The sequence below is a fragment of the Malaclemys terrapin genome, chromosome 1, assembly GCF_027887155.1.
Source record: "Malaclemys terrapin pileata isolate rMalTer1 chromosome 1, rMalTer1.hap1, whole genome shotgun sequence".
NCBI classification, from domain to species: Eukaryota; Metazoa; Chordata; order Testudines; family Emydidae; genus Malaclemys; species Malaclemys terrapin.
In genome coordinates this window covers 348,554,161-348,576,863 of record NC_071505.1, presented here as the reverse complement: position 1 = coordinate 348,576,863, position 22,703 = coordinate 348,554,161, and the positions used below count along the sequence as shown (strand labels likewise).

At 49.3% G+C, this 22,703-nt stretch overlaps 1 protein-coding gene and 1 pseudogene across 1 annotated transcript; both read right to left on the bottom strand.

Annotated features, from left to right (window-relative positions):
- Window positions 1-2,819: 2,819 nt before the first annotated feature.
- On the bottom strand, window positions 2,820-3,755 carry LOC128832530 (olfactory receptor 51G2-like; annotated as a pseudogene).
- Window positions 3,756-14,778: 11,023 nt separating this feature from the next.
- On the bottom strand, window positions 14,779-15,714 carry LOC128832524 (olfactory receptor 51G2-like). Its single transcript, XM_054019991.1, has one exon. It carries the CDS (start codon window positions 15,712-15,714, stop codon window positions 14,779-14,781), a length of 936 nt encoding a protein of 311 aa, XP_053875966.1.
- Window positions 15,715-22,703: the final 6,989 nt, after the last annotated feature.

The window sequence follows — 22,703 nt, the reverse complement described above, 5'->3', positions numbered from 1 at the left end:
TTGCAGTAGCTTTTTAGCTGTAGTGTTGCACTGGGAGCTCATGTTCAGCTGATAATCCACTATGAGTCCCCAAGTCTTTTTCAGAGTCACTGCTTCCCAGCATTGGGTCCCCCATCTGGTAAGGATGCCCAGCATCCCTTGTTCCTAGATGTACACCTTTATATTGAGCTGTATTAAAACACATATTGCTGAGGCAAAGAAGGACTAAATGAGTTGCACACGGTCACAGAAGAAGACTGTGGAAGAGTCTGGAAATGAAGTCAGTTCCTAGGAGTCACCTGCCAGCACTTTAACCCCTAAATCATCCTTCCTCTCTGACTAGTGGCTGGGGAGGGGGCAGCTGGTGACTCAGCATGTTGAAATTCCCAGAAACTCAGGGAATTAAATGCCTGTGACATCACTAAACAGGAACCCAAGAACAATAATTTTCCAGATGATAACTGTGAGTTTTAGGTTTCTTCTGAATCTATTGAGTGAAAAATCCATTTGCCAGGGCCCAGAGCAGGGTCATAGTGGACAAGCAACTCCACATGAGCTCCTGGTGGATGCAAAACAGGTGAATGTGACCCATAGGGACCTTGAATTTGAAGGGACCTCCTGTGTCAATGAGACCAGTCCCCAGCTATGGCAGGTGACCCCGGCATATCATCCGGTGCATAACCCTGTCAAGCTACATCTTAAACCCAGCTGGGTTGTTTTCCCCACAGTGCTCCTTTTGGGCAGCTGTTCCAGAAGCTTCCTCCTCAGATGGTCAGAAACCTCCTTCTCCGTTCCAGACTGAGTTTAGACCTGGGCAGTTTCTTCCCGTTTCTTCTTTTGCCAAAACTGTCCTTTAGCGTCAGGAGTTTGTCTCTCTTCCTGGTGTTCCCCTCACCCCCAATATTTATAGAGCAATCTGATCCCCACTCAGCCTGTGTTGTGTTCGGCTAAACCAGACAAGCTCATTACATCTCCATGTAAGCCAGGTCCTCCATTGCCCTGACCATCCAAGGAGACCTTCCCTGCACCTCCTCCAGTTTAAATTAATCTTTCTGCAATAGGAATGACCAGACTTTTACACAGTTTGCCAGAGGAGGTCTCACCAGTGCATTGTATAAGGATATTAACACTTCCCTAGGTCACCTGACACATTCTAAGATCTCATCTTCAGGGCCAGCCTTTGGGGTGGGCGGTATGGGCAGCTGTACAGGGTGGCCCGCCAAAGAGGGCACCATGCGCAGGGTTTGTCTCAGTACTGGGTTAATAATGGTGCCAGTGGTGCCATGGCTCTGGGTCCACACTCAAACGTGGCCTCAGCCTGATGGCCCAGCCCGACCCTCCACTTGTGTGCTACGGCCAAGCAACCACGCTGCTGGTTCCTCTCCACTCCCAGCCCCTCCCCCCCGCTCCTTTCGGCCAGCTGGCCCTGGGCGTCTCCCACACCCACTTGCTCCTCTCGGCCAGCCGGCCAGCTGAGGGCTCCTGCCAGTGACGGGGGCGGAGAGGAGCCCTCAGGCGCTGCGGCTCCGCTCCGCCCCTACCTCCTCCCCCCAGAAGCTCCTACCACTTGGCAGAGCGAGTGCAGGGCGGGAGGAGGCTTGGCAGCCCAGGTCAGGGGTTTCTGGCTGCTGCATGCCACGGACAGCTGGGCTCCTTGGTTGCGCCTGCGTGCAACCCCTGCCTCCTCCCTGGGCTCTTCGTCCCCTGCCTGGCCTGGGGCAGTGCTGGTGGGAGGGTGCTGTGCATGCAGCTCCCCTACCCTGTTCGCCTGCCCCAGCCCTGCCACTATTCGACTACGGAGGCCCGGGTCCATTGGGATCCTGGAGCATGCTGGGCAGGAGGCAGCACCAGCAGCCAGATGTTGGGCACCCCGACCAGTGGGTGCTCCTAGCTACAATTGACCCCCCCTCAACCCGGGCCCTATGGTGCAACTGGGGTCCCTTTGCCCCATCCCCCCACCAGGGCCCCTGCGGGAGACTTGAGGCCCCTGCCCTACTGAACTGCTCTGGACCACTTGTGCTCCAGGCCCAGTGGGGAGCCGCACGTGCCAAGCTGCAGCCAGGTGTGGAGCAGCCTGATTCAGTTTGGTTTGGAGGAGAATGGGGCAGATCAACAGCAGGGGGTGTCAAGGGATTGGTGGGGGGAGAGTGTTCTGGCTGTGGATTCAGGGGTTCTGGTTTGGGAATAGAGGTTTGGGAGGAGCCCTGTTCTGGTAGACAGGGGGTCATCAACGGGGTCGGGGGGCTGTGAGAATGGCTTCACTTGGGGCTCCTGCGTTAATCATGTCTCTGACACGACTCAGTCACAAGCATCTGGCAGAGGGCGTAGGGGAAGGGTGGGTGTCCATGCCTGTTGAATAGCCCCTGAACACAGCTGCTGCAGCCCCGATGGATCACACAGCACCCAGAGCGCTCAGGAAGGGCCAGGACTGCGACTGCACAACAGCCCTGCAACTTTTTTCATGGCCTGTGGATGTTTAACCAGAGACAGGACAGTGACAGGCCAGGTGTAATGGGAAACAACATCCATGTCCCTTCTCTTTATTGACTATATTGAGAGGAATTCTGAGGTCGGAGCAGCCACTGATATGGTTCTTTATGGACCAACATCCCACCAGTGCCCTGGCTCTCCATGAATAAAATCACTGTGTAAATGCTGCTGCTTGCCTTCGACCCTGTCCCCAGTTCACTGTCCTTCCTCACCCCTTTTCAACCTCTCTCTACAGAGTGGAGAGCAATAGCTCATTTCATCTCGGATGTAAGTGTCCAGGATGGAATAGGTGGCCCATGTTTTTCATGTCCCGTGTCACCAGCGTTGGAATCACGTGATGAATTGACCCTTCATTTGATGAACATCCTGATTATCCTTGCACGAAGGTGTTTGCTTTTCACGCTGTACACGATTGGGTTCATCAGGGGCGGTACCAGCAGGTAGACATAGCCCAGGAGAATCTGAAGGAAGTGAGAAGAGCTGTTCCCAAATCTGTGTATCACAGACAAGCCAATCTCTGATGTGTAGAAGAGCAGTACAGCGCATAGGTGGGAGATGCAGGTGTTCAGGGCCCTGAGGCACTCTGCGTGGGATGCGACACTAAGCACAGTTTTGAGGATCATCACATAAGAGAGAAAGATGAGCAACGAGTCCAAGCCTACCGTTAAGAGTTTAATAGACAAGCCATAGATGCTGTTGACTGTGATGTCTGAACAAGCCATCTTCATGACCTCCTGGTGCAGGCAGTAGGAATGGGAGAGGACATTGGCTCGACAGTATCAGAACCGTTTCAGGAGAAAGGGAAGTGGAAAGTTAAGGGCCACCGATCTTAGCACAAAGAAAAGTCCCATCTTGGCTATTCTCAGTGGGGTTAAGATGGAAGCATATCTCAGTGGGTTAGAGATCGCGACGAAGCGGTCAAAGGCCATCAACAGGAGCATGGAGGATTCAGTGTATGAAAGCGAGTGGATGAAGAACAGCTGGGCAAAACAGGCATCAAGGCTGACCGCCCTAGAGTTAAATAATGATATCCCCAATGTCGTTGGTATGGTAGATATCGATAAGCCAAGGTCTGTGATGGCCAACATGGAAAGGAAAATGTACATGGGCTCATGGAGGCTTGGATCTGTTTTTATAATGAACAGAATGACTGAATTTCCTACTATGGAAATGACATATTTCAAGCAGAAGGGGATAGAGATCCAGAGATGTATGTCTTCCTGCCCAGGTATCCCAGTGAGAAGGAACACTGCAGATGTTAATTTGGTGTTATTGACAGCTGACATAATGGACTGGGTAGGTCTGAGGAGTTCTGAACTTTCCTTCCTGAAAGGGAAAAAATGATATTTAACATGACAACTTTCTGCTTTCAGTGCAAGTCTAGAGACTCCCAGGAGCTAGGCATTTCCAGACTGGATCAGACCTGTAGTCCATCTAGCCCAGTATCCAGTAACCAGTTTCAGATGCTGCAGAGGAAGCTGGAAGAAGCCCTGAAAGAGGCAGCTATGAGATAACCTACTCCCCCGGAAAATCTCTCCATGACACCCACTAGTTAGACATATTTTGTGGTGTAAATCAGGAAGGTTTAGAGGCCTTCCCAGACTTTTAAAAACCATCCTCACTAGTGTAATTGGATACCCATATAAACATCCCATCCCACTTTGAATTCTGCTAAGTTCTTGGCACTTTTGGTATCTTGTGGCTTGGAGTTCCGCAGCCTACTTAAGCATTGTGTGATTTTACAATTGTGACCTTCCCACAGACACCCTTTCTGGGACCCTTCACTTCTGAGTGTGGCCCATTGTATCATGAAATGAGTGTAAACACAAGGCCAGTTCATGGTGAAAATGGTTTTGTATCTATGTGTCCTGGATTGAATCTATCTATCTATCTATCTATCATTTTCTCCACTCCTGAAAGTTCAAATTATGCCACTGCCTCATTGCAGTACATGAGATAAATTCTTATTGCCATTTTCTTAATTCAATAATATTCACTTTAACAGCATCACTCCAGATCTACATGTGTAAATTCAATCAGAACTGGGCTCTATTTAGTTTCCCTTACCAGATGTTCCTGGTGATACACTCTGACCCCCAAGAATACCTCCAAAAGAAGCTGAACTGTTTCCCTGGTCAAAGTAGACTGAATCCACCGAGTCTGATCATCCTACAGGTTTCTCTTCATCCTCACAGGACCTACATCCTCTCCCTGTGCAGGTGTTTGTAGATATTTGGCAAGTTACCAGCTAACACAGAGTTACTTCAGCTGGGCGGGGGAGGGGACGGCATCACAAATGGGTGAATAGTGCAAACACTAGGTTTTCACTCATATCCAGTTGAGTGTGCAATTTACTTGAGCAAGGCTCCTGTAAGAGGTGATGGACATAAGTTACATATAATCACTATTACACTTCCCTTTCCTATACCTCAGCTCTACTCTTTGCTGAAACACACATCAGAGCAGGGCAGTCTTTATGCATAAGCCGCATATGCGGCTGCATAGGGCACCCGAAAGTTTGGGGCACCCCCAGGGTCTTAGTGTCCACCCTCCGCCGCTTCCTATCCCTCTTCTGACCCTTCCTGAAGGCTCCCACCACAGCTGGCTACTGCAGCCTGGTAAATCTTCCTCTGCAGGGGATCTAGTACTTAAAATTGAAAAAGCCTCCAGCCTGCCAGACCTATTGGCACAACACTGAAACTGTTAAAGAGCCATTCAAGCGGTAATGAAACCATTTAACAGGCATCTGCCAACCCCAGGTATATACTCTCAGATTCTGAATTTACTGACAAAAACTGTTCGGCATTACTGTCATATTTACTCAGAACATATTAGTCTACAGGACCTTAGTTTAAAATTTGCTTTAAAAATATTTCATTAGTGCTTTGCTGAAGATTATAAAATCAGATCTCAAAATAATCCTTGCATAGATTTTTAGATGCACAATCTGAGTATTCATCTTTAGGCTTAAATGCTTGAATCTTCAGACATATAGTTTTTTTTCAATAAATCCTTCAAAAGACTCCCCCTTATCTAAAATACACATGCGAGCCCGGGCTGCCGTTGGGCACCAGTTTAATAATACTGCATAGGGCCCCATACATCTTCAGGATGGCCCTGCACCAGCGGTTCTGTTCTCTGAGGAATTTTTGCAAAGACTTGCACAAGTCTTCAAGAGTCATTGAATGCACGACCCGGAATGTAAGTATTAAAAAACAACTTCTTGTCTGTTACTAAGAGACAGTATCATACAACTATTCACTGAAAACGATTATGTGGAGTGCTTCTGATATACTTTCAATAGCAAAAGCCATGAAGCAGTAAAGTTACCACTGCTCGTTCCTTTAGAGATTCCAACAACTCTGCTGCTGGCTTTCAACATACAACATCATGAAAGTTTGGTTTGTCATATTTGTATTACAATGAAAAGTTTTGGCCTGACATTTACACATCTGTACTTTGGTACACACATGTCAACCCGTTCTTTCCCCTCTGATCTTCTCTCAAAGATGATTTCTCAGGTTAGAGTGGGACTTAAAATGTAGTGTCTCTCTTCAGGATTTCATCAGAACCTGAAAAGATCGCAGTGTCTCACCCCTCATTCGGTCGCTTGCCAGCAAACAAAAGTCTAGTAGCTCCTCTGTCCTGGGTAACTAGCTGACTGGTTCTCCTCAGGTTCTGTTCTGTCAGTCTGTAGCCTGTATCCGGAGTGGTAACAGGCACTGGGGTCAGTATAGGAAATATTAATTCCCTGAGCTCTCACACTCTAATACAGAGTAACCCCAGCACCAGTTATTCAGCCATGATGAGAGTTTGCAGGATGTGGATTTCAAAGACAAATGCATGAGTATAAACGGAAATGGAACTTCATTTCACACAGGAAAGTAGTCTATTGCTCTCTCTCTCTCTCTCTCTCTCTCTCTCTCTGTCCTGAATTCATAAAATCCATAACACCGGGGAACGGCATTGGGACAGACATGGAGCTGAGCTGCCATAATGAATGTGTATGTTAAACCCAGTTCTTATCATGTTACCTTTATAGCTATATTGGGTTAACTAGTGGGATGTTTATGTTACGTCTGTACTGGGTGAAACCAGTATGACTCATCTTAGTTTAGTAGCAAGCTGCTGGAAAACAAGCAGGAAGGGAAGCAACAGCTCATGAAAAGCCCTCTCTCAGTTAGCACTTCAGGGAGGTTGGGAGACCACACCAGATCTAAAAACTGGGAGGAATGGATTTCCAGGCTCCAGCCACATTACACAGCTTGTTTTTCCAGCGCTAGGAGACTTTCCAGAGGTGGAAAAGCTGTTGCTGGGAAGCTCTTCGGACTGACACACACAGAGACAGCATTAGGGAAGTCTGAAGGCCCTCGGACTATCTGGGTCCCCGTCAGAGAGGGAGGGTTTGGGAGGGACAGAGACATGTACAGACTATTCTTTGAAAACCCTCTTATTCTCCCATGTTACACCTTATTTCTATTGTTCAAATTAAACAGTATTTTGTTTAAAGAAGGCTGGCCGGCCACTCGTCTCACCACTAGTCGCAGACTCCCAAAAGGAAGAACTACAGGTGCCAAACCCACTGGGAACTGCTGGGCAAGCACAATCGACCCACAGTGCGCTGTAGCCCAGGGCCCAGTCTGAGGGTGGGAGGGTCGTGGGATTCCACCCCATGAGAGAGGGCAGGGCACAAGGCCTGACATCCGGCACTTGTAGACCAGAGAGGGGGCAGAGATGCCAGTAGCCCTGTAGCTCTGAGGAGATTCTAGATCCCTCAGCTAGTCCAGTAATTAAAATATGCCCTATCAGACCTGTTACCACAGACCAAGGCAGCTCTGAATTCCTGTGGTCACAATGGAGCCAGACAATAAAATCTCTGAAAATGCATTTGCTGATAAAATTTCCAGTAGCAAATAAACCCAAGGCAATTTAACATTCCAAGCTCACTTTGAAAGTCATATTTTTGTATAGCTTGAATAATGCACCATTTAGAATGGGCAGATGTAGGGGAGGGGTTTCCAAGCTACCTAGTGCTTCCTGCCCTCCGGCCCTGTCACTAAGTCGCCCCGACAGCCCAGCTGAGTCGTCTGCCGCTGCACAGAACATCTGCAAATGAAAACAGCTTGTAGCCTTTCCCCTTCACTTTGCATTTTAAAGATAGTGAAACCTGCCAACGTACCCAATTCCTGCTAGAAGGGGAGCCGCTGACACCAGAGGTCTTCACCCAAAAGGACGAGGAGTCTTCGGAGAGGTTGCATGGGCAGCAGGCAGTATGTGTTCAGACAGGGAGGGAACTGTGTTTATGAAGCATGTCTGCACATTCCTTTGGGGGCCACTTGGCCATCAGGGAACCTCAACTTCTTGGCTTAATGTGCACCAACTTTAACCCCGTCGCGGCCAGTGGCAAAATGCAGGAGGCCAAATCACAGGGGATGTGAACTGATGCTTCCCAACTGAACGGCAGCACCAGCCCTGCTATCACATTAGCTATCTGCCAGTTATCTGGCACAGAGGCTGATTGAAGTGGCTGTGGTTGTGAAACCCTCATTTCTGTATTGTTTTATCTTTATGGCCCCACTTTTCTATTGTTAATCTGTCTGGTTCTCTGATTGTTTCTCTTTGCTGTATAATTAATTTTGCTAGGTGTAAGTTAATTAGGGTAGTGAGATATACATGGTTAGAGAATTATGTTACAGTACGTTATGATTGCTTAGTTAAATTTCAGTAAAATGATTGGTTAAGGTATAGTTGAGAATATTACTATATAAACTGTGGTCAAACAGGAAGTGGGGGGAAGGGAAATTGGAATCATGTTTGCTAAGGAGGGCAGAACGGGAATAGGGAATGGGGAACGGGGACACAGGCAAGGCTCTGCGGCATCAGAGCTGGGAAGGGGGACATGAAGTAAACACTCTGGTGTCAGAGCTGGGAAGGGAACACTTTGGAGCAGACTTTTTCAGCGTACGGAGATAAGCCCGGCTGGTGTGAGGGGTTCAAATTATGCTTGCTTGGAAACTAACCCCAATAAGCATCGCATTGTCTGCACTTCGGACTTCTGGTCTTTTGTTGCTTGCTGGCTCATATCTCAAGCAGCTCCCAGAAGCAGCGGCATGTCCCCCCATCTGGCTTCTACATGGAGGCACGGCCAAGCAGCTCTGCACGCTGCCCCGTCTGCAGGTGCTGCCCCTGCAGCTCCCATTGGCCGCGGTTCCCGGCCAATGGGAGCTATGGGGATGGTGCTTGGGGCAGGAGCAGCATGCGGAGCCCCTTGGCTGCCCCTATGTGTAGGAGCCGGAGGGGGGACATGCCGCTGCTTCCAGGAGCCACGCTGAGCCACGATATGCATGGAGCGGGGCAAGCCCCCTACCCCACTCCCTGACTGGAGCGCTGGAGTGGGGCAAGGCCTGGACCCTGCTCACCAGCGGGTGCTCAAGGGCTGAATTAACATGTCTGAAGAGCCAGATGCAGCCCTGGGCCTTAGTTTGCCCACGCCGGGCTTAAGATATTTTTTTTTTAATAAAGAAAAAACAATGGCACTAAATCCATTTGAATCTTTCATTCAAAGTTGCAAAACTGACAGACACTGTTTGCCAGACACAGGTAACTAGTGTTGTTTGGCTTTGGTATTTAGCATATAACCTCAATGCCTTATAAAGTTTAATATGTTTTTAAATAAAGACCAAAGTTGTGGCTGGTGGGAGGCGGCCGGGGCCAGGGGATATGGGAGACATTCTGGATCTTTTTGTGTGTGTGCACAGGAAAAAGAGAAGGAAAAGGGGAGTAATGTCGGGAACACTGAGGCTAGGTCTACACTACCCGCCTGAATCGTCGGGTAGAAATCGATCTCTCGGGGATCAAATTATTGCGTCTCGTCAGGACGCGACAATCGATCCCCGAATCGACGTTCTTATTCCACCAGCGGAGGTGGGAGTAAGCGCCGTCGACGGGGAGCCGTGGAGGTCGATTTTGCCGCCGTCCTCACAGCGGGGTAAGTTGGCTCCGATACGTCGAATTCAGCTACGCTATTCGCGTAGCTGAATTTGCATATCTTAAATCGACCCCGCCCGTAGTGAAGACCTGCCCTGAGCCTTGGGGTGGCTCTGGGTGATAGGACTGTCGCTTTCAAGGGGGTGGATGAGAACTCGGTGCGCACGAGGGAGGCAGTTACAACTTTTGTGAAAGTTTATGTGGCTAATATAATGTTGTAGCGTTGAACTGTATGTGGGGGGGTGCATTTTCCCGGAACATGTGCATTGTATGTTGTAGAAGGTGTAAAAGAAATGCAAACAAAACATGCTACTTGATTAAAATTCTATTAGGGCTCCAACATGAGCCATGATAGGTTGTGCTCGCTTTTTCAGGTGGCCGTGTGCTTTAGAAGCAGGAGTTAAAAGTGAACAGTAATCAGAACTCTGGTGGAAGTGAATTGTGTCGCTTTTAAGACAGAGTCTCTGAGCTGCTAATAGCTTTGGATCCGAAAGCAAGCCAGAAAGCGTCTGTGTGGATGCAAATTACCTAGCTCATAGGAGAAGGAGAGAATTGCCCATAAATGGCAGCACGAAGGAGCTGCAAATAATAAATATACCTGGTCAGCAAACAAGCTATTTGTAAGCAAAAAGACTCAGATTATGGCCCTCCAGGAAAGGGAGGTGGGAAAACAAGTCAAGCATGGTCTGACCTGCCTGGGAAGCATGGTCTACCGAAGCTGGAAAATCAAGTGCAAATAAAAGGGCACAAAATGGGGGTTAAGGAGGACGTATAAATTGTTACATGCATATTACAGGTGGACCTACAAAGGGGAACCCAAGGATTCTGTGGCCTGAAATGGAACAAGCATTGTTGCTCATCACAATTGTCACTATTGTTTGTGGCGACGAAAAAGGAAGGAGACAGAGCGCCAGGTTGTGGTAGCCGAAAAAGCCTCCCAGGGACTTTTCTCTGGGGTTTTTATTATCTTACTTTTCTATTTACAACACTTATAAGTGGTTGAATTTCTGCGCATAGGAGGAGCATACAATACTCATCAACATGACTTAACAAGGTCATATCTTGTGCACGTGAAAGCGAGCAGCGAGGGTGATGATTAGGTCAGCCAATAAATTTTTTAATCACAGGCGTGGGGGTGTAGGCCGCTCCGGCCTTGCAGCCACGGGCGCAGTGTGCCACAGCCGTGAACTAGCAATTCGGGAGCTGTGTGTCTCTACAATTGTTAACCCTCCCCAGATCCCACGATGTGAAGTGGCAGAAGGAGGGAACACATGTGGACTGCTACACCCCCAAGTCGTGGTAATAAGGCAGATAAGGGCCTTAAGGATATACCCATCGAAAATTGTACCGCTGATGCCCCCATGGGACTTTGGCAATGGTGGTATGTGGTATACTGATTAGAAGGGGGCGGGGTCCTAACCCAGTAGAGAATATAAAATTTATCAGGAAATATTGCATGGTATTCCTTAAGGAACAGGGAATAGGGAATGGGGAACATGGACACAGTCAAGGCTGTGCTGTGTTGGAGCCAGGAAGGGGGAGGTGGGGCAAATGCTGTGCGGGATCAGAGCCGGGGAGGGGGGCGTGGGGCGAACGCTCTGCAGGGTCGGAGCTGGGGAGGGGGGTGCGGGGTGCACGCTCTGCGGAGTCGCAGATGGGGAGGGGGGCACGAGGCGAACACTCTGTGGGGTTGGAGCTGGGAAGGGAACACTGTGAACAGACTCTATTGGCGTACAGAGATAAGCCCGACTGGTGTGAAGGGCTTCCAAATATGCTTGCTTGGAAACTAACCCCAATAAACGTTGCATTGTCTGCGCTTTGTACTTCTGGTCCTTTGCTGCTTGCTGTCTGCGTGACAAGAACCAGGGAAGTGGGAGGGTTGAGGGAAAGCCTTCTAACAACGCAAAATGGGTGAATGTGACCCATAGGGACAAAGGCCTGGAAGGTACCTCCTAGGTCAATGACTCCAGTCCCCAGCTATGGCAGGTGACCCCGACATATCATCCGGTGCATAACCCTGTGAAGCTACATCTTAAACCCAGCTGGGTTGTTTTCCCCACAGTGCTCCTTTTGGGCAGCTGTTCCAGAAGCTTCCTCCTCAGATGGTCAGAAACCTCCTTCTCCTTTCCAGACTGAGTTTAGTCCTGGCCTGTTTCCACCCATTTCTTCTTTTGCCAGCACTCTCCGTTAGCTTCAGAAGTTCGTCTCCCTCCCTGGTGTTTACTCCCCCCCGCCAATGTATTTATAGTGCAATCTCTGCTCAGCCTGAGTTGTGTTCGGCTAAACCAGCAAGGTCATTAAGTCTCCATGTAAGCCAGGTCCTCCATTGCCCTGACCATCCAAGGAGACCTTCCCTGCACCTCCTCCAGTTTAAATTAATCTTTCTGGAATAGGAATGACTAGACTTTTACACGGTTTGCCAGAGGAGGTCTCATCAGTGCGTTGTATAAGGATAATAACACTTCCCTCTCTCGCCTGACACATTCTAGGATCTCATCTTTACGGCCAGCCTTTGCGGTTGGCGGTATGGTGGGCTGCCCAAGGCAGCCCACCAAAGAGGGCACCGTGCGCAGGGTTTGTCTCGGTACTGGATTAATAATGGTGCCAATGGTGCCATGTCTCTGGGCCCACACTCAAAATGGGTCCTGGCCTGCTGGCCTGGCCCGGCCGTCCACTTGCTGCTGGTTCCTCTCCACTCCCAGCCCCTCCCCCCCGCTCCTCTCGGCCAGCTGGCCCTGGGCGTCTCCCACACCCACTTGCTCCTCTCGGCCAGCCGGCCAGCTGAGGGCTCCTGCCAGTGACGAGGGCGGAGAGGAGCCCTCAGGCGCTGCGGCTCCACTCCGCCCCTATCTCCTCCCCCCAGAAGCTCCTACCACTTGGCAGAGCGAGTGCAGGGCGGGGGGGGAGGCTTGGCAGGCCCAGGTCAGGGGTTTCTGGCTGCTGCATGCCACAGACAGCTGGGATCCCCAGTTTCGGCTGTGGGCAACCCCTGCCTCCTTCCTCGGCTCTTGGTCCCCTGCCTGGCCTGGGGCATTGCTGGTGGGAGGGTGCTGTGCATACAGCTCCCCTACCCTGTTTGCCTGCCCCAGCCCCGCCACTATTCGACTACGGAGGCTTGGGAGTCTGGGGGTCCTGGACCATGCTGGGCAGGAGGCAACACAGGCGCTCAGTGAATGGGCACCCCGACCAGTGGGTGTTCCTTGCTACAGGTAACCCCCCTCCGCCTGGGCCTTGCAGAGCAACTGGAGACTTTTTGCCCTATTCCCCCACCAGGGCCCCTGCAGGAGACTTGAGCCCCCTGCCCCCCTGAGATGCTCTAGATCACCTGTGCTCCAGGCCCAGTGGGGAGCTGCATGCACCAAGCTGCAGCCAGGTGTGGAGCAGCCTGATTCAGTTTGGTTTGGAGGCGAATGGGACAGATCAACAGCAGGGGGTGTCAAGGGCAAGAGTGGACTGGCTGGGTATTCAGGGGTTCTGGTTGGGGAATAGAGGTTTGGGAGGAGCCCTGTTCTGGTAGGCAGGGGGCCATCAAAGGGGGTGGAGGGGCTGCGCGAATGGCTTCTCCTGGAGCTCTGGCGATAATCGTATCTCTGACACGACTCAGTCACAAGCACCTGGCGCAGGGCGTGGGGGAAGGGTGGGTGTACGTGCCCCTTGAATAGCCCCTGTCTTCAGCTGGTGCAGCCCCCATGGATCACACAGCAGCCAGAGTGCCCAGGAAGGGCTAGAACTGTGACTGCAGAACAGCTCTGCAGCTTTTCTCATGGCCCAAGGATGTTTAAGCAGAGACGGGACAGGGACAGGCCAGGTGTAATGGGAAACAACATCCACCTCCCTTCTCTTTACTGACTGTATAGGCAGGAATTCTGAGGTTAGAGTGGCCACCAATATGGCAATTTATGGGCCAACATCCTACCGGTGCCCTGGCTCTGCACGAACACAGTCACTTTCTATATACTGCTGCCAGCCTTAGTCTCCTTTTCCCAGTTCACTGTCCTTCCTCACCAGTATGGGGGGGGGGCACCCCTCTCGCATGGCTACAGGCCTTAGACCCCTTCGCAAACTCTGTGTACAAAGTGGAGATCAGTAGCTCATGTCATCTCGGATGTAAGTGTCCAGGATGGAATAGGCGGTCCATGTTTTTCATGGCCCGTGTCACCAGTGCTGGAGCCAGGTGATGAACTGACACTTTGTGATATTCCCCTCTGGTGTTATCTGGACCAGTGATTTTCTAGGCCACTCCAATCCTCGACTCTGGGAGCCAGCCTTATCCTGCTCTGCTGTGAGAACCCCACTCCTGGGCTGTTCACGCACAGCCTCTAGCATGTAAGCTGCTCCTTGGATTGCACAACCGAATGACACTAGCCAATATCTCCGATTCCAGACACAACCCTAGGAACCTCTGTCTTGCAGTGTTCAGTTATGCCCGCTGGATGCTCCAAACTTATATGAGTTCATCAATTTAACAAAGAAATTGATATGTACCAGGCTTTTTATCCCAAAGGGAGTCTCTGACATGCTTCAAACCAAACACACTGCTTCAGGTAGAATAAACAAACAAATTTATTAACTACAAAGATAGATTTTAAGTGCTTATAAATCAGAGCATAATAAGTCAGATTTGGTCAAATGAAATAAAAGCAAAACACATTCTAAGCTGATCTTAACACTTTCAAAGCCCTTACAAAATTAGATGCTTCTCACCACAGGCTGGCTGGGTGCTCTTCAGCCACGCTCTTCCCTTTGATCAGCACTTCAGTTGCTTAGTGGTGACGGTGTCTGTAGATGGAGGTGGAAAAGAGAGGAAGAGTATGGAAAACATCTCTCCCTTTTATCATGTTCTTTCTCCACACTTGGCTTTGCCCCCCGCCTTCAGAGTCAGGTGAGCATTACCTCATTGCAGTCCCAAACTGACCAAAGGAAGGGGGGTGACTCACTTGAGAGTCCAACAGAGCCTTTGTTGTTGCCTAGGCCAGTGTCCTTTGTTCCTGTGAGGCTGGGCTGGGTTTGTCCCATACATGCCCTGATGAGGTGTGAACTGCCCCTCTGCTCTTGGGGAGTTTTTGTCTGGGCTTGCCTTAAGCCATGAGGACACATTTTCATCCTCATAACTATATACATGAAATTACAACCTATAACATCACTATAACATTACTATAACAACAATTACTGTAACATCACTATAACAACAATGCTCAGTGCATCATGAGCCTTCCAAAGACACCTTACATGAAAAAATTTGCATTGGATATACACAATCATATTATAAGGATGAACATGGAGGTTCAGAGGGTTCCCCTGAGGCACAGAGTGTCACAACCTTCACTTGATGAACAGCCTGATTATCCTTGAACGAAGGTGTTTGCTTTTCAAGCTGTACACTATTGGGTTCATCAGGGGCGGTACCAGCAGGTAGACATATCCCAGCAGAATCTGAAGGAAGTGAGAAGAGCTGTTCCCAAATCTGTGTATCACAGACAAGCCAATCTCTGGGATGTAGAACAGCAGGACGGCACAGAGGTGAGAGACGCAGGTGTTCAGGGCCCTGAGTCTCTCCGAGTGGGATGCGACACTCAGCACAGTTTTGAGGATCATCACATAAGAGAGAAAGATGAGCAACGAGTCCAAACCCACCATTAAGAGTTTAATAGACAAGCCATAGATGCTGTTGACTGTGATATCGGAACAAGCCATCTTCATGACTTCCTGGTGCAGGCAGTAGGAATGGGAGAGGACATTGGCTCGACAGTATCGGAACCGTTTCAAGAGAAAGGGGAGTGGGAATATAAGGGCCACCGATCTTAGCACAAAGAAAAGTCCCATTCTGGATATTCTTGGTGGGGTTAAGATGGAAGCATATCTCAGTGGGTTAGAGATTGCGATGAAGCGGTCAAAGGCCATCAACAAGAGCATGGAGGATTCAATGTATGAAAGCGAGTGGATGAAGAACAGCTGGGCAAAACAGGCATCAAGGCTGATCTCCCTAGAGTTAAATAATAATATCCCCAATGTCGTCGGTATGGTGGATATCGATAAGCCAAGGTCTGTGACGGCCAACATAGAAAGGAAAATGTACATGGGCTCATGGAGGCTTGGATCTGTTTTTATAATGAACAGAATGAGTGAATTTCCTAATATGGAAATGACATACATGAAGCAGAAGGGGACAGAGATCCAGAGATGCAAGTCTTCATGCCTAGGTATCCCGGTGAGAAGGAACACTGCAGAGTTGAAGTTGGTGTCATTGACAGCTGACATAATGTACTGGGCATGTCCGAGGAGTTTTCAACTTTCCTTCCTGAAAGGAAAAAGAACAGGAGACTACATGATATTTAGCAAGACATCATTCTGCTCTCAGTGCAAGCAAAACCGAAGTCTTGGATTTAAGAACGTCAGAACCAGGTTCTATTTACTTTCCCTTCTCTGATGCTCCCGGTGATACACTCTGACTCCCCAAGAATCCCTCCAAGGGAAGCTGAAGTGTTTCCCTGGCCAAAGTAGCCTGAATCCAGCGAGTCTGATCATCCTACAGGCTTCTCTTCATCCTCACAGGACCTGCATCCTCTCCCCATGCAGGTGTTTGTAGATATTTGGCAAGTTTCCAGCTAACTCAGAGAGTTACTTCAACTGGGCGGGGGAGGGGACGGCATCACAGATGGGTAAATAGTGCAAACACTACATCTGCATTAATATCTAGTTGAGTGTGCAAATTACTTGAGCAATGCTCCTGTCAGAGGTGATGGGTGTAAGTTAACACAATCACTACTCCACATTCCTTTCCTATATCTGAGGTCTACTCTTTGCTGAAACACAGACCAGCAGTTCTGTTTTGTCAGGAATTTTTGGAAATACTTGCACAAGTCTTCAAGAGTGATTGAATGCACAACCTGAAATGTAAGTGTTAGAAACAGCCTCTGGTCTGTTACTAAGAGATAGTATCATACAACTATTCACTGAAAATGATTTCATAGTATAAACCCTTTGCAAACATTATGTGAAGTACGTGGCATCTGATATACTTTCGAAAGCAAAACCCATTAAGAAGTAATGTTACCCCTGCTCCTTCCTGTTGAGATTCCAACAACTCTGCTGCTGGCTTTCAATATAAAATCATGTCATGAAAGTTTGGTTTGTAATATCTGTATTACAATTAAAAGTTTTGGCATAACATTTACACATCTGTCCTTTGGTACACACATGTCAACCCATTCTTTCCTCTCTGATCTTCTTTCAGAGATGATTTCTTAGGTTCGAGTGGGACTTAGAATGTAACATATCTCTTTTGGATTTCATCACAGCATGAAAACATCTCAGTGTCTTAGCCCTCATTCAGTCACTTGTCAGCAAACAAAAGTCTAGTAGCTCCTCTGTCCCTTGGTTAATAGCTGACTGGTTCTGTTCTGTCAGTCTGTTGCCTGTAGCCGGAGTGGTAACAGACATCAGTATAGAAAATAGCCATTCCCTGAGCTCTCACTCTCTAGTCTATACCCTGTTTCCCCGAAAATAAGACAGTGTCTTATATTAATTTTTGCTCCCAAAGATGCTCTAGGTCTTATTTTCAGGGGATGTCTTATTTTTCAGAAATGAAAAATGCCTTATTATCGGTGGATGCCTTATTATCGGGGAGGTCTTATTATCGGGGGGATGCCTTATATTACAACGAGAGGCAAAACTGTAAGTAGGCCTTATTTTCGGAGGATGTCTTATTTTCGGGGAAACAGGGTAGTAACCCCAGCACCTGTCATTCAGGTACGATGAGGGTTTGCAGGAAGTGGATTTCAAGGTCAATTGCATGAATATTCATGGAAATGGAACTTCGTTTCACACATGAAAGTAGTCTATTGCTCTCTCTGTCTCTCTGACTGTTTGTGTGCTCTATTCATAAAATCCATAGCACCCAGGAATGGTATTGGGACAGACATGGAGCTGAGCTGCTGTAATTAATGTGTATGTCAAGCCCAGTTGTTGGGATGTTTGCTGTAGAGCTATATTGGGTTAACTATTGGGATCTTGATGTTATGGCTACATTAGGTGAAACCAGTATGACTCATCTTATTCTAATAGAAGGCTGCTGGAAAACACGCAGTAAGAAAAGCCATCTGTCAGTGAGCATTTCAAGGAGGCTGAGGGACACCGGAGCTACAAGCTGGGAAAAACCTATTTCCGGGCTCCAGCCACATTACACAGCTTTTTTGCCAGTGATGGGAATCTGTCCACAGGTGGTCCAGCTATTGGTGAGAAGCTCTTTGGACTGATAGGTACAGACAGTGCTGGGGAAGTCTGAAAGCTCTCTTCCTGCCAGGATCCCTGTCAGAGTGGGAGGGCTTGGGCTCATAGACGTATAGAGACTGTTGGTTGAAAACCCTCTTATTCTCCCATGTTACAATTTATTCCTACTATTCATATTAAACCGTATTTTGGTTCCAGAAGGCTGGCTGGTCACTTGTCTCACCACTAGTTACAGACTCCCAAAGGGAAGAACCACAGGTGCCGAACCCAGTTGGACCTGCTGGACAAGCGTAGTCGACCCTCAGTGTGTTGTAGCTCAGGGCCTAGTCTGAGGGTGGGAGGATCATGGGATTCCATCCCATGAAAGGGCAGGGTATGAGGCCTGACATGTGGCACTCAGAGACCAGAGAAGGAGCAGAGATGCTGGCAACCCTGTAACTCGGAGGATATCAACAGGGCAGAAGTGCTGGAACCCTCAGCCAGTCAGGAAACAGAAATATGCCCTATAGGACCTGTTACCACAAAGCAGCGCAGCTCTGAATTCCTGCCTTCACAATCAAGCCAGAGAATAAAACCTTTGAAAATTATTTGCTGATTAAATTTCAAGAAGCAAATAAACCTGAGGTAATTTGGGAACTAGTCACTAATATTTCATGGGGTCTCCTCTACCCAAGCCCCTGGCAGGATAGCGCCCAGAGCACATGACACCTCTAGAAATGGGACCCCTTGAGAAATCCTGACTTGGGGCATCGAGGTTCTAACACTCCGAGCTCGTTTTAAAAGTCACATTTCTATGTAGCTTGAACACCCGACTGTGGAGCATGAGCAGATATAGGGGAGGGGTTCCCAAGCTACCTAGCCCTGCCTGCCCTCCAGCCCCATCACTGAGTCACCCTGAGAGCCCAACTGAGTCCTCTGCCACTGCATAGAACATCTGCAAAAGGAAACAGCTTGCAGCCTTTCCCCTTCACTCTGCATTCTAAAGATAATGAAACGTGCCAACGTACCCAATTCCTGCTAGACGGGGAGCCGCTAACACCAGAGGTCTTCACCCTAAAGGATAAGGGACATCAGAGGAGAAGTTGCATGGGCAGCAGGCAGTATCTGTTCAGATACGGAGGCAACTGTGTTTATGAAGCATGTCTGCACATTGCCTTGGGGGCCACTTGGCCATCAGGGAACCTCAGCTGCTCGGCTTAGTGTGCACCAGCTTTAACCCCTGTCATGGCCAATGGCAAATTGCAAGTGGGCAAATCACAGGAGACAGGTCGTGATGCTGCCGAACCAGACTGCAGTACCAGCCAAGCTGCAGGCTCTATTCTTGGAATCTGGGCTTATCATCACTGTTTGTATGGTTCCGATTAGTCACATGGCTACCTTGGGGATGGCCGAGTGGTAACAATGATGCTGTCACCGCTGTGATCTTGCTGAAATAAAATGAATAATAAAGAAGAAGAATAAATAATGGTTAATAATATAGGACCAGGTTTCTGCCCGGCAGCCCACTTTCCTGCATAACAAATCCAGGGTGAAGGCCACAGAAGGGAGATTCCACAAGGCTCCCTACATGGAAATTTCCCTCGGATAGTTCAGGGTGGGAAGTCCCTTCCCTTCTCCCTGAGGAATGAAGAGGGGGACCCAGGATCCTGAATCCCCAAGGTTAGGCACAGATCTCAGTGATCCACTGGTAGCTAGGCCCACCCACCCACAATCTCTCGACCTCCACAACTGCTTTAGGACCCTGTCCAGCTCCCTGCTAGCACAGGTTCATCAGAGATGTGCTACCACAGCCTGTCACAGTAGCCACTGCCCACAGGACCTGCTGAAGGGGCATTGTACAGGTTGGAGGGGGGGGGGGCAGAGAAAAGATGGGAGGGCTGGTTAGAGTAGCTGATGGACCCAATACCCCAGACCTAGACTGTTTGGGAGGTTTAGATCTTTCCATACCCAGAGTGCTGCCATAGACTCCATCAGTGCCACCTTCATTTGATTTGAGGAAGAGGCAGATGAAAAGCCTCCAGTTTCTCTTGGGAATCCAGCAGCTGCAGCTGGGCAGCATCATGGCAGCTGAGCTTTCAGAGAAAAATGATCCATTTTCTATGAAAACTCACCTCAGAAAAAATGGATGAAAAGGAAACATTTCAGTTTGGGTCAATATTTTTCTTTGGGCAAATAAACTCTCTGCTTTCCAGCCCAGCTCTAGCTCAAACCATGAGCCTCTCTCCCTCATGCTACAGGACCACACCCATAGGTGGCAGCATGAGGTCTCCCCTGTTTGAGGCTATTGCCTTTCACTGGAACCCTGTAGGGGCCCCCTCAAGTGTCAGGAGTCTGTCACCTGTGGCTGGAACGCTGCTTCCCCACCCCAGCTCTGCCTCACCCCGTGTGCGGAGGGCTGGCACCTCCACTCGCCTCCCCCAAACATTCCACCACATCCCACTTCCCCAATTTTATGACAGAAGTGGGTATTTGTCCCGTTTGCTGTTGCCAACTGATCAAGTCAGCAAGAGCAAGATTAAAAGGGACAAATGTCTCCTTTTGAAAAACAAAATGTTGGATTGGCTGGGACAGGGCTTAAAAAAGGGACTTTCCCGACCAGAATGGGAGGTATGGTCACACTACCATGGACATCTGCTAGGGTGGCTACACCAGCTCTATCCATCAATGGAATAGTGTAAGAACATCAAAATGGTCATATTGTGTCAGACCAATAGTCCATCTAACCCAGTGTCCTGTCTTCTGACAGTGGCCAGTTCGGATGCTTCAGGGGGAATGAACCAAACAGGGTAATTATCAAGAGATCCATTCTCCATCATCTGCCCCCATATTCTGGCACTCAGAGGTTTAGAGACTCCCAGAGCATGCGGCACTGTCCCTGACCATCTTGGCTAATAGCTATTGTTGGATCTATCCTCCATTAATTTATCTAATTCTTCTTTCACCAGTTATAGTTTTGGCCTTCACAACATCCCTTGGCAATGAGTTCCACAGGTTGACTGTGTGTTGTGTGAAGAAGTACTTCCTTCTGTTTGTTTTAAACCTGCTGCCTATTAATTTCATTTGGTGACCCCAGTTCTTGTGTTATGAGAATGAGTAAATAACACTTCCTTATTTACTTTCTCCACACCACACATGATTTTGTAGACCTCAGTCATATCCCCCTTACGCATCTCTTTTCCAAGCTGAACAGTCCCAGTCTTTTTAATTTTTCTTCATATGAAAGCTGTTCCGCACCCAGTGGTGAGCTGGAACCAGTTCGCACCGGTTCGCACGAACTGGTTGTTAAATTTTGAAGCGGTTTTAGAACCGCTTGTTAACCGGCTTCCCTGCCAGGAGTGGGCGCTGCGACTTTGATGGGCTTTGGCAGGGAAGTGTCAGGTGGGGGCGCTGTGCTGCGGGAGCCATGTGGGCCGCCGCCTGGCCCTGTTGCTGCTGCTGCTCCCCCAACCCCTGTCCCTGAGGCTCCGGCTGCTGCCTGGTGGGTCCCCAGCTGTTCTGCTGCACCTGGGCTGAGTCCTGCTGCTCCGAGCTGCTCTCCCGGTAAGTAACCGCCATCCTGCCTGCAGCCAGCCCCTGCCCGCAGCCAGCCCCTGCCCACAGCCAGCACCTGTCTGCAGCCAGCCCCTGTCTGCAGCTAGCCCCACTCCCCCTGCCCACAGCCAGTCCCTGTCTGCAGCCAGCCCCGCTCCCCCTGCCCACAGCCAGTCCCTGTCTGCAGCCAGCCCCGCTCCCCCTGCCCGCAGCCAGCCCCTGTCTGCAGCCAGCCCCGCTCCCCCTGCCCACAGCCAGCCCCTGTCTGCAGCCAGCCCCGCTCCCCCTGCCCACAGCCAGCCCCTGTCTGCAGCCAGCCCCTGCTGCACCCCCTGCCCTGTCTCCAGCCAACCCCTACTGCACCCCTCTGACTGAAGCCTGCCAGTCCCGCATTCCTCTGTCTCCAGCCCAGCCAACCCCTGCCGCACCCCGCTGTGGCCCTGCCCGAAGCCAGCCAGCCCACCCCACACACCCCTGTCTCCAGCCAGCCCCGCACCCCTTGCCCTGCCTGCAGCCAGACCCTACCTCCAGTCAGCCCCTGCCCTGCCTCCAGCCAGCCCCATGTCCACTGGTGCCCTGCAGTTCCCAGTTCCGCCTGCTTCAATGAGGGGGGCAGGGAGCAGCTGGGACCCACACATGTGAAACGGAGCTCATTTCTAGTTCAGGCCCATCTTTTTAAAAAATAACTTTAGGTAGGGTTAACATAACATCCGTATTTTCCCGGACATGTCAGGCTTTTTGGTTCTTAAATCGCCGTCCGGAAAATACGGACGTATGGTAACCCTATTGGTACAAAAAATACATACTGGGGCACATCCCTTAAATCAGAACTTTTTATAGTGAACCGGTTGTTACGATTTTAGCAGCTCATCACTGTCCGCACCCCTAAACATTTTTGTCGCTTTTCTCTTTCCTTTTTCAAATTCAAATATATCTTTTTTGAGATTGGGCGACCAGAACTGGGCACAGTATTCAAGGCGTCGGTATACCATGATGGATTTATATAGAGACAATATGATATTTTTTGTCTTATTATCTATCCCTTTCCTAGTGGTTCCCAAATATTCTGTTACTGTTTTTGACTCCTCCAGGATATTGAGTGGATGTTTTCAGAGAACTATCCACAATGACTCCAAGATCTCTTTCTTGAATGGAAACAGCTAATTTAGAGCCCATCATTTTTTATGTATAGTTGGGATTATGTTTTGCATTACTTTGCACTGTAACTCTTTGTAATCTTCTTTGGACTTCAGTATATTGAGTAGTTTTGTATCGGCTGCAAATTTTGTCACTTCACTGTTTACTCCTTTTCCAGTGAAGACCAACACAAAGAATACATTTAGCCTCTCTGCAAGAACCTCATCTTCCCTGAATTCTCCTTTAGCACCTCAGTCGTCCAGTGGCCCCACTGATTCTTTGGCAGCCTTCCTCCTTCTGATGTACTTTGCTTACATAGTTTTAGTTTGCTTTTTGCAGCTGTAAATGCT